Source organism: Bos indicus, chromosome 14 (assembly GCF_029378745.1).
Source record: "Bos indicus isolate NIAB-ARS_2022 breed Sahiwal x Tharparkar chromosome 14, NIAB-ARS_B.indTharparkar_mat_pri_1.0, whole genome shotgun sequence".
Lineage (NCBI taxonomy): Eukaryota > Metazoa > Chordata > Mammalia > Artiodactyla > Bovidae > Bos > Bos indicus.
Genome location: NC_091773.1, coordinates 76,065,519 through 76,078,357, shown reverse-complemented (window position 1 = coordinate 76,078,357; position 12,839 = coordinate 76,065,519). Strand labels below are relative to the sequence as shown.

Genomic DNA, 12,839 nt, shown 5'->3' with positions numbered 1-12,839 from the left:
AATGCAGACATTTAGTAACCTGAAAAAAAGGCTCAGGACAGTGAAAGACCAATGACATGAATTCTTCCTTTACCCAACCTGGACTCGTGAGTGCTATGGATTCTGCTGTATCTGCCTGTGCATTATTACTTCCCTCTTCAGTCCTTTGGAGTGGCTATTAATGTTTTCCAGATGAAGTTGATCTATGAATAATTATAACCGTATATAATGCTCAGGAATCAGTCACAGCCTTTTTGGGTTATGACCCATTATAGTTATGACACTAGAAAATAATCCACTCCAGTATTCTTGCCTGGAGAATCCCAGGGACAGGAAGCCTGGCGGGCTGCCGTCTATGGGGTCACACAGAGTCGGACACGACTGAAACGACTTAGCAGCAGCAGCAGCTTAAGTCCTTATTGCTCACTATAGCTCACAAAGCCTCCTTCATAAGTTCCACTGGAATAAAATATCACTCTTCCTGGTCTAGGTTTCACTCTTAGAATACGTATACACACATAGAACTGTGAACTTGAAGATTCCATATTACTTTACCTATCAGGGCATTCCTTAAGGGTTCTGCTTTGTGATGCCTCAAGGAGAGGAGTGGTCATTTGCCTCTTAAGAAGCCTCTGGTCAGCTGCCTTTGAGCCATCAAGATGCCTATGTCTCCTCTTCCAGCAGCCATTCTATCTCATATGATAGCTGTAAGCAATGTGCCTCCTCCTCCACTTCGCAGTATTCCAAGTGAGTGGGGAAAACCTGTAGGGTCTAGCTTTTTTTTTTTTTTTCAATGGTCCTTACCCCAGAGAAAACAAATGGGGCTTTTCAGGGTTGGTAGGCACCCGGGAGCCTTACTGACAACACAGGGGACTGGAAAGAACATAGGGATTCCAACTCTGCTGTGTCCTTCCGAAAATGTTTTTGTTCTCTAGGTTTCCAGTACTTTACTTAGTAAAATGAGTATTTTTATGAGCTCTCAGAGCTTCAAATAACAAATAGTTCAAAAATGGAAAAATACCAAGGCTTGGAGAGGTCGCTTGTCTCACCCGTGAACAGGCCCCTTGCTTTGGACAGGTCTCCAGGTGCCTACCGAGAGTCAGGCTTACAGCCTGTCCTTTGTGAGTTAATTCATGCATAACTTTTACTAGGAGAATTCCTATTTAAAATTTTCAAGGCAAAAAAAGACACAATTCCCATTTTTCTTGCTCTGAAAGTTATTCCCATTTTATTTTAATTTTGTAGTCTTTGGTTTACAATATTAAAAGAACTATACATTTTGAGTTAAACCTTTTGAAGTTTATATAATTTACAGTGTTTTCTCAATTTATAGAGTCAGACTAAACTAGAATATTTTTCTCAAGACCTCTCATCATAGTCATCAAATTCATAGATCTATTATTTGATCACTAATACACTGACTAATAATATGTAATCATCCCAGTGATAGCTGAGATTTAAAAAAATTTTTAGATACTAGCAGTAATTGTGACCTTTTCAACTTCAATAATGCATTTATCTTATTATTTTAATATTTACTGGGCAAATTTCTAGCATTGATTTGAAAAAGCTAACCTATCGTTCTTTTATCTTCCTCTGAGAATTAACTTTTATGTATATATATATATATTTTAAATTAATGAATATAGTCACCAGCAAAAAGTTGCCACAGGCAGCACTTGATACCATTTGAAAGGCTCTACTTAAGCCTTGAACAGTATTAAATGAAGTCCTTATGTTAAATCAAATTTACTCCTATGTAAGCTACTTCTATATGCTTTTATTATTATTGTGCAAAAATTCTTGTATGTAGTCAAAATCATATTTCAGTGTCAGTGAAAATAAATGTCAAATGTAATTTTGTCAAAAAACGGCAGTCTGTACTGTACAGAAAAAAGTTACTCTAAGATGGTTTCTTTTTAGCAGCCTAGGAACTACAGTAGCTGGGAGTTAAAAGATCAAATTAATTTAGAATCAATGGGATGAGATATGAGCTACCCTCTGTAGCGTCTCCCAAGGACACTTAACTTGTGTGAAGTGATTAAAAGATGAAAAATCAGCAGCAATTTAGATCTCAGAACTGAATAGAACATAATGGAAAGGCACGGGGCTCCCGATCGTCCCTTTAGAGTTTCCTGCTTCATGTTCTGTGTGTGACTTCTCTTTAGATACGTGTCCGGCTTGCTTACTAGCTGTGCCTTTGTGCTAACTCTAACAAGTCAGCAATTTCCCCCATTAAACTCTGCTGAAACAATGATCTCATGAAAGTGTGTGTGAGGATGCTTTCAAGCCAAATATGACTGAACCTGAATTATAAAGGAGATATAAGAAGGAGCTACTCAAAATGCAACAGACATAAATAGGAAGGTGCAGTTAAGGACCTTAAATAAAGTCTAGGCATTATATACATTCCAGTTCACAGGGTCAGCTTAGCTATGTTATGTTTAGTGAGTCACGCCTGCCTTCTCTATAAATTTCGTCTGTGGATAACATTTACTGAGGGCTTTCTATAGGCAGTGTGTAAATATTTTGCACGTTATGTTGTTATTTCATTTATTTTCTACAAGAACCCATGAGCTCTGTGGCAAGCAGAATGATGGCCTGCTTACCACAAAGATCCACGTCCTAATCCCTTGAACTATGAGTATGCCGTGTTACTTGGCACATGGACTTAAGGTTACAGATGAAATTGAGGCTGTTAATCAGCTGACTTTGAGACGGGACAGTGTTCTGGAATATCTGGTGGGCCCATCATAATCTGAAGGGTCCTTATAAGTGGAAGAGGGAAGCCTGTGCGGCAGATACAGGATGAGAAAGGCTGGATTGGCTATTGCTGACTTTGAAGATAGAAGGAGTCGGTAAGCCAAAGAATTCGGGTGGCCCCTAGAAGCTGGAAAAGAAATGGGTTCTTCTCTAGAGTTTGTGTGGAGAAGGCAATGGCACCCCACTCCAGCACTCTTGCCTGGAAAATCCCATGGACGGAGGAGCCTGGTGGGCTGCAGTCCACTGGGTCGCTAAGAGTCGGACATGACTGAGCGACTTCACTTTCACTTTTCACTTTCATGCATTGGAGGAGGAAATGGCAACCCACTCCAGTGTTCTTGCCTGGAGAATCCCAGGGACGGGGGAGCCTGGTGGGCTGCCGTCTATGGGGTCGCACAGAGTCAGACACGACTGAGGTGACTTGGCAGCTAGAGTTTGTAGAAGGAATGCAGTCCTGCTGACAATATGATTTTAGCTTAGTGAGACCTGTTTCAGACTTCTGACTTAGAGAAGTCTGAACAAAGATAAAAAGTTGTGTTGCTTTAAGCCAGCAGGTCGGTGGTAATTTGTTACAGTGGCAACACAAATCCAGCACATGCTGTATTGTACAGTTAGGGACAGGGAGGCTTAGGCGTCACACTAGTGTTCACGTAGTTGTCAAGTGGTGGAGATTATTCACAGTATCGTCCTTGTTATGAGTTTCCTCTACTCATAAACCAGCAACAAAGTCAGCCGCGCTTTGGCTTCCTCCTTGCCCACCACCCTGAAATCCCTCACACAGTTTACCACTTAAATGATGGTGAGGCATTTGTTTGAATTTTGCCATCTACCTCGACACTCTTGATTTAAGGAAGAGAATATATCACACATCTTTAAATACCAGCCTCCCCCGCCCCAGTGCCATCTCCTTGGCTCTGAAATTCAGACTCACAAACACTCCAGTAGTTAAGCTTCTTAACTCACTTACAAATATTTTCTTTGAAACTTTCAAGCCTTTTACAATCTTTTTGACTTGTATCTCTGGATTCTTCATAATCCAGGAAAGAGATGATTGTTCTCAAAAGCAAAAATGTCATACCACTTTTTATGCTGGGTAAGTTTTCTTTAAAAAATCTTACATGTTAGCTAAAGCTGCAGTAGTTTTACCACCTATGTGAAATAGCATCTAATCTAGGGACGCATTAGATCCGTTATTACTAAGCCGTTGATTTTCTGAAGAGACAAAAGGAAGAAAAAAGTTAAAAATTTTTGGTTTTTTTTAAGGAGACAGAGCGCTCTCCTTTATCATTTGGCTAGAGGAAACCATTTCACACCTATAATTAGTATGGTCCAGTTAGCTACCTTTGTTTGGGTTAATAAGTTATACCTTTTTTTTATTCATACTTATTAGGTTTATCCTTTTGAGAAAGGACAATTCCAAAAGTGTGCTTTGCATTTTGTACTGGTTTATCTGATAATTTCTGCACTTTAACAAAAGGGTTTGTTTGTTTGCTTTCCCAGTAACAAATGGCTTTCAGGTTCAAAAGATGTCAGTGGGTACATTTTGCTTGTTGCAACATATGGGGATGTAGAAGGAAACAAGATAAGATCAGAGATGCTTGAAGGAATTTAGAACAAGATACTACTCCTAAATGAATGCTTTCCTTTGCTTTTTTTTTTTTTCATTTTAAGGGCATATGAAAAAAACGGTGTCATCATTACTAACTTTTCAACTGCATTTCCTGTATCTCGAGAGTTGTTATTTCTCTCATAGCAAAATATTAAAAGACCCTCAGAATGTATATTTATCTGTCAGGGGGAATATTACTCCATTTTAAAGTTCTACACTATGCAAATCCTAGGAGTCCAAGTAAGAGAAAGAGGTTTGGGGCTTGTCTGTGGAGAAGCAGACTTTGTAATGTGTAAAGAAAGCAAGGCTGAGAAACAGAGCTGAGAAAGACGAGAATGGGTATTCCAAGAAGGGATAAAAGATGGAAAAAGTGGTCGAGTTATTGTGTGTGTCTCTGGGGGAATGTAATCAATCATCATCCTAATGGAACATAACATCAGACAGTTTAGGAAAAGAAATATTGGAAAGTTGTTTTCTCTACTTTGTTTCAGTTTAAAAGTCACTTAAATTTTTCTTTAAGTCCCAAAGGAGAAAGGATGAATATTTTATTGAAAAAGTAGACTTTTTACTTTGGTCCTCAATGTGCTTATACTTTCTGTTAGAAAATCTTGAATGGCCTTTAGAAATGAAGTTACCGCAATTTAAGTGAAAAAAAGTGGAAGTGTTAGTCGCTCAGTCGTGTCCAACTCTTTGTGACCCCATGGACTGTAGCCCACCAGGTTTCTCGGTCCATGGAATTCTCCAGGCAGGAACACATGAGTGAATGGCCTTTTCCTTCTCCATGGGATCTTCCGGACCAGGGATTGAACCCAGGTCTCCTGCATGGCAACTTAAACTTGAGTTTAATCGTGACTGCGGTGTTCAGGCAGGAGACCTCGAAGAAAATTGCAGCTCATCACAGGTCAGGTCTCTGTAGAGGTCACTCTGGGTCACCCCCGGTCTCAGGCTATTTACTGCTCTGCTCCCGGCAGTCAGCTCTGCAGTAGCTCCTGCTTTAGCCCTCTGGTATTGCCCTTCCAGCCGTCTGTCACCTTCCTCCCAACATACATTGTGGGCCACATTTTCTTGGTGATATGATGATTTAAAAGTAGATCATAGTAACTCTCTGCTCAAAAATTATCAGGGCCCTACTCTCCTCCAAAACTTAGATAACAATTCATTTCCCTCAATCTGACATTTAAAATTTTCATGATTGGGCTTAAGTCTGTCTCTCATGTCATAAACTTTACATTTGATAAAGGGTAAAATGCAGCTAAAATGATTTGATTGATGTTCTTGAAAGCTACCTGCAACACTTCTCAGGAGGATGAGAGAGCTTACTAGGAGTAAACATTCGTGTGACCCTATTTGGCAACTGCCCTCAGAAGACTGTAGGATAGAATCACAACCTTCCAGAAGGGCAGAATCAGGTGCTGCCCTTTTGTGGAAGCAGTTCTCACAGCTGCCAGGGCAGCAGCCCGCAGAGTCCTCTTTGGCCCCCAGGATCAAGGTAATCAGAGTCACAAAGGGCACGGGCAAAATAGTCCTGCCTTAAAAGCCTCATATGAAGAGGAGCTAAAGAGCCTCTTGAAAGTGAAAGAGGAGAGTAAAAAAGCTGGCTTAAAACTCAACATTCAAAAAACAAACATCATGGCATCCTGTTCCATCGCTTCATGGCAAATAAATGTCATGTTTCCCCAAATAAATGGGGAAACAATGGAAACAGAGACAGACTTTATTTCTGGGGGCTCCAAAATCACTGCAGATGGTGACTGCAGCCAAGAAATTAAAAGACGCTTGCTCCTTGGAAGAAAAGCTATGACCAACTTAGACAACATATTAAAAAGCAGAGACATTACTTTGCCAATAAATGTCCATCTAGTCAAAGCTATGGTTTTTCCAGTAGTCATGTATAGATGTGAGTGAAAGTGAAGTCCCTCAGTGGTGTCCGACCCTCAGCGACCCCATGGACTGCAGCCTTCCAGGCTCCTCCGTCCATGGGATTTTGCAAGCAAGAGTACTGGAGTGGGGTGCCATTGCCTTCTCCGATGGATGTGAGAGTTGGACCTAAAGAAAGCTGAGCACCGAAGAACCTAAAGAAAGCTGAGCACCGAAGAACTGATGCTTTTGAACTGTGGTGTTGGAGAAGACTCTTGAGAATCCCTTGGACTGCAAGGAGATCCAACCAGTCCATCCTAGAGGAAATCAGTCCTGAATATTCATTGGAAGAACTGATGTTGAAGCTGAAACTCCAATCCTTTGGCCACCTGATGTGAAGAACTGACTCATTTGGAAAGACCCTGATGCTGAGAAAAATTTGTTTGTCTAATGCTTAGCATTCAAGTGTTTAGTAAATTGACAGAAGAATGAATAAATCTCAATTTGTGGGAATTTTGGTGAAGACTGCTCTTTTACAAATCATTACATAAATAGTACATGCATCAGACACAAGGCCAGGTCATGCTAGTGGTACCTGCCTGCTAATGCAGGAGACCTAAGAGGCCTAAGATTCTATCCCTGAGGGAGGAAGATTCCTTGGAGTAGGAAATGGCAATCCATGCCAGTATTCTTGCCTGGAAAATTCTATGGGCAGAGGAGCCTGGCAGGCTACATACAGTCCATGGGGTTGCAGAGCATCAGACATAACTGAGCACACACACAGAATCACGAGAATATTAAAAGTTGAGTGAGTCTTCCTCCCAGCCCATACTCCTGATCTTATCCTCAGAAGTATCATAAAAATATTTTTTCTCGGAGTTTTCCAAGCATATTCATGTTTATATGTGTTTGAATACACCAAAATACTACTAAAGGATGTTTAAGTTAGTGTGTCTCATCTTCTAATCCACCCTTCTATATTCTGCTTTATGAAACTGGGGCTGGGACTCTGCAAACCAGTTTTTCCCGAGAAGACAGGTGGCCTCCTATCAGGCTCTGTCAATAGCAGTGTTAGAGGCAGATTGGAAGGCAGGAGGCAAGTTAAGGAAAGTGTTTATTCTTCTGATTTCTGTTTTTGGTTTTTTTCTCCTTGTTAGTATCTCACCAGAAATGCGTTTTTCACCCAGGCAGTGGCTGGCTGTTCCAGCAGCAGCAATTAATTCCGTTTGCAGTTTTCCCGACATTCTCAGGAACAGCCCCATCACCTCCCTTCAAAAATCCAGTGCCAGCTGCGTAGGCCCTGTCCCCAGAGGGCCATGTTTCAGCTTTGTAGGCCCATTGATCCAGTTTCTAAGTTTTAGTAATTAAACCTCTTTCCTTTGCTTCATCAGCAAGAAATATTGGTGGTAGATGCTTTCTGCATGGTATGTGATGTTCCTTTTTTTTTGTCTTTTCATCTCTTTAATACCTAACAATCCTTTGTATTATTTTTTTCCATTAAAAATACTGATATGGCTTCTGTTTCCTGGCTATTGGATCCTCACTAATGTGGTGGGAATTTGTTTCTAGCAAGTTTTGCTGTTAAAATCAAATAAACACCTTGCATGTACCTTTTAAAGTTGGTAAGCAAGTGCTTCAATAGAACTGCAAGGCCAAAGGATGTGTGCATTTTAAATTTGGTAACTACTGATACTGTCCTCTGAAAGGGCTGTACTAATTTCTAGTCCTCCCATCAGTGCATGTAAACTTCTATTTTACAGCATTTCTACTGATGTCGTGTATTATAAAACAAATGTTTGTCAATAAATTAATTGAAAACAATTTTAACTGCTCTTTATTTTTCTTAAATAGCGAGGTTTAGCATCTTTTCATATATTTTTGGCAATTTGTATTTATGTGAATAGCTGTTTATGTCCCTTGCCCATTCACTAAGGTTTGTTTTCCCTTTTACTTAAAACAACTCTTTGTTTATAAAAGAAACGAGCCCTTCAGCTTCAGCTTTACAAATATTTTTCTCAGTTTGCATTTTTCTTTTGTCTTTATGATTTTTGTGTCTGACAAAGATTTTAGGATGTTTGTGTAGCTTTGTCCTCTGTTATTGATGTTTGCTTAGAATGTCATTTTTCATATCAAGATTTAAACATATTTCCTCCATGCTTTCTCTTAGTGTTGATATAGTTTTATTTTTCAGTGTCAAACTTGTTAAATAAATATTTGGTGCGTCTAAAAATCATTGTGAATGCATTTACTTTAGAATAGTGATGTAAGGCTACAACATAATATTTTTCCAAGTGACCAACCAACTGTTCTAACACCATTTGTTGAGTAATTCTTATCTACTAATTTAAAATGTCAGTTTGTATTAAATACTGGATTTATATCTGGAGTATATTATTACTTTTAACACTAATCTCTTGTTTTCTCTCATCTATTTATGCATTCATGTTGAACTTTATAATTTTGAAGCCTTATATTTCAATACCTATTAAGATTAATCTTTACTGATTACTCTTTTTTAACAGACATTTTTCTGGCTATTCTTCCATTTTTACTGGACTTCTTCAACAAATAAACGTTTTGGTATTTTATCTGGAAAAAATGTGCTAAATTTAAAATTAATTTAAGGAGAACAGACGTCTTTCTGGTGTTGAGTTTTTCTACTCAGGAACTGGTATCTTTATTCAACCTTTCTACTTCCAAGTTATGCAGGTATCCATATATGACACTCAATAAAGCTTATTCCTAGGCATTTAATTTTTTCCTTTTTATTAGAAAGATCTTTTTCTCATTATGTTTTCTAACTATAAAAGTCATACACAGAAGCTATTGAATTAAAAGATAAAATAAAAAATTGAAGCCACAATTGTACGGAAATGCTGTAAATTCAACATAAAGAAATATACTTTCCCAGAGCCATTTGGCACTCCATCATCCTTAAATATTTCAGAAAAACAAGGACATTCTCTTATTATGTAATCACAGTACATTCATCACAACCAGGAACTTAACACAGATAAATTACTGTAATCTAATCTTTGGACCACATTCAAATTTAGCCAGTTGTTCTTATAGTCTTCTGTAAATAAAGGATTCAATTTAAAATCTCACATTGCATTTCATTGTCTTGTCTCTTTGATCTCCTTTAGTCGGGAACGGTTCCTAAGTTTTCCTTGCATTTCATGACCTTGATGCTGGGAAATTACAAACCATTATTAGTAGGTTATGATTCAGTTTGACTTGTCTGATATTTCCTTACAATTAGATTCAAGTCAGTTATCTTTGGCAGGAATGTCACAGGAGTGATTCTGTGTTCTCCTTCTGTCTTACCAGGTGGTGCATAATTTTACTTTAATCAGTTGATTACAGTACACACAGAGAGCTTTGCTGTAAATTTACTCTTTCCTTTTTTTAAAATTAATAAGTATTTTGTCAAAAAGTATTTTGAAAGTATATAAATATTCTATTTCTTCTCAAATATTTAATCATTAATCATTGTAAAATTATGATTTCCTCATTTATTCAAAAGGGCTTCCCTGGTGGCTCAGCGATAAAGAATCCACCTGCCAAGCCAGAGATGGGGGTTCGATCCCTGGGTCAGGAGGATCCCCTAGAGAAGGAAATGGCAACCTACTCCAGTATTCTTGGCTGGAAAATCCCATGGATGGAGGAGCCTGGCGGGCTCTAGTCCGTGGTGTCACAAAAGAGTGGGACATGATTTAGTGACTAAACAATAACAGCAAGAGTTAATTCAAAGTGTTTTGATGAATTACTATCATTATATGTGTTTATGCCTAAATTGTTTAATTATTCAGTCTTGCCACTGGGAGTGCTCTCAAGGTTGTTAAGCATTTCTTTACTTCCTAGAGCAATAAGATTTTTTTCAGGTTCATCTTGGACTTTTCCTTGCCTGAGCCCACAGACCAGCCATTTTCCCAAAGAGCCCTAGTTCATTTTAATGCAGACTTGGATTTAAAAATCAAGATCAGGTACTCTGGGTACTTTGGGTGTTTGTTGATGTTAGAGTGTTACTACTCCCAGCCCCTCTCAAACAGATTTAAGGAATTAGATTTTACAGTTATTTTTGCTTGCATATCAATTTGTTTCTAATAAAAAATATTTTTGTTTCTATTTTGCTTGCATATCAATTTATTTCTATTGCAACTTAGTGTTGCAACTCTATAGTCATTTTGGTGTTCTCCTTCTATAAGTCTCTTCTCTCAAGTACGAAACCGTGTTCCTATTAATCCAAACGCCTTTGACTAGATCCCCTGTATGTGGCCCATTTTTCGTACCACTACCCCTCTCCTCATCCCCACTGAGGGTCCTACACTCAACCCTGGCACGTCCTGACCCCTCCCATTTCCCACTTTTGTGGTCCTTACCCCTCTTGGCCTCTAATACTCTTCCGGGGCCCACCCCACGTGTGGGTGCCCACCACCCTGGTATTGTGCCTTGGGACACCTTATCATCACCCCACACCTACAGCTGGAATTGACGCCTACCTTTCTCTACTCTCTCAGCAGTTTTGGGACTCGTTGGTTCAGAGGAAGGTAAAAGCTATTGAAAATCTAGTTACTCTCATAATTAGCCACTTAAATTGATACCCTAAGGGAATTTCCATCTATGAAATTCTGTTTTCTACTTAGATAATTACAATATTATCAAATAATTTTGCCCCTTTTTTCATTCTTTTTTTAACAGGCATACCTTATTTTATTTGTTGTAGATATTGCATGTTCTACAAAATGAAAGTTTGTGGCAGCCTTGCATTAACTGTCTATTGGCACCATTTTTATCTTTTTAAAAAATTTATTTATTTTAATTGGAAGATAATTACAATATTGTGTTGGTTTTGCCTTACGTCAGCATGAATCGGCCACAGGTATACATGTGTTCCCTGCAACCTGATCCCCCGACCCCTGCCACCTCCTTCCCCATCCTATACAGGATTGTCCCAGTACACCGGCTTTGGGTGACCCGCTTCATGCATGGAACTTGCATTTGGACATCAATTTTACATATGGTAACAACCTCATGCGAAGAGTTGACTCATTGGAAAAGACTCTGATGTTGGGAGGGATTGGGGGCAGGAGGAAAAGGGGACGACAGAGGATGAGATGGCTGGATGGCATCACCGACTCGATGGACGTGAGTTTGAGTGAACTCCGGGAGATGGTGATGGACAGGGAGGCCTGGCGTGCTGCGATTCATGGGGTCGCAAAGAGTCGGACACGACTGAGCGACTGAACTGAACATACATATTTCAATGCTATTCTCTCAAATCACCCCACCCTCAAATTGGCGTCATTTTTCTAAGAACACTTGTTTACTTCTTGTCTCTGTGTTATATTTTAGTATTTCTTACAGTTTTTCAAACCTTTCCATTATTAGTGTTATATTTGTTATGGTGATCTCTGTCAACTGATCTTTTTTGTCTCTTTTTCCTGAATTTTTATACCTTGCATATTTCTTTTATCAAATCACGTTCCGTGGTACTTGAAGATGTGTGTTGCACTAGTGAATGTTTGTATTCTGTTCCTCAATGTATGCTGTTGCTTGTAGCGTTTCAGCATTAAACATGACGCTGTCTTTTGGTTTTATGTATTCATCAAGTTAAGAACCTTTTTTCGACTTCCGTTATTTAAAAACAGTGTTGAATTTTATTGACGACTTCTGCATCTGTTGAAGTTATGATTTTTAAAATGTTCACTTGTGGTAAATTACATCGTTGTAACTTGAAGTTTCTTCAAATTACTATGATAATCTTAAATTTTTTGTGGGTATGATTATGTTAATATGCTTCTGTACTTAAACGTATTCATTTTTATTTATATATGAGATCAGTATCTGTTTTTCATTTTCACACTGTCGTCACACCTGGATTGCTTTACTTGCTTCATCAAAGAAATTTGGAAGGGTTTTTTTTTCTGTGTTCTGAAACATTTAAATAACATTAGAGTTATTTCTCCTATAAAAATTTTATAGAACTCACCGTGATCACACCTTGCTTTGATACATTTGTGTGTGTGTGTAAGAGAGAGAGAAACTGAACTGTGAGATTACTTTCTACTTCTTTCAAGGCAAATTATTTATTTAGGTTTTGTCTCTCTTCTAGGGTCAATTTAGGAAATATACATTTTCCTGAAAACTCACTCATTTTTAAATCAGAATTTTAATTATTTTGCATGTTGTTGTAAAAAATACATTATCTTTATGATATTTCAAGTTAATTACACCCTAGTTATCTTTCTGACATTGAGTACTTATGACTTTTTTTATTTGTTTAGATAAGTCAGTAGTTTATTTTTTCCCTTTAAAGAACAAGCTCTTGAATTTGCTTACTTTTCAACAGTTTTTCCTGTTTTATAAGTTCATTAATTTCTACTTTCCTATTTTCTCTCTTCCATTTCTCTTATTATTTTGCTTTTTATAACTTCTTGAGAAGAATGCTTAATTCTTTTTCCTTTATTGTAATATAATATACATATTTAGGGGAGTGTATTGGTTCATGAAAGCATTCACTATTTTTACTTTCTTGATATTTTATAATTTCAGTTTTGATATGCTCTTTGATTTAAGGAATAAATTTGATATATGATTACGTATCTCATTAGCTATGTAAAATAATTAT

At 38.1% G+C, this 12,839-nt stretch overlaps 1 protein-coding gene across 1 annotated transcript in view; it reads left to right on the top strand.

Moving 5' to 3' along the window:
- Positions 1-594: 594 nt before the first annotated feature.
- LOC139186833 (cyclic nucleotide-binding domain-containing protein 1-like) overlaps positions 595-12,839 on the top strand; it is a 358,895-nt gene continuing 346,650 nt past the window's right edge. Inside the window, exon 1 of the mRNA XM_070802178.1 lies at positions 595-726. Within this exon, the coding sequence (XP_070658279.1) occupies positions 639-726 (88 nt within the window). The 5' untranslated portion in view covers positions 595-638. The remainder of the gene's footprint in view (positions 727-12,839) is intronic.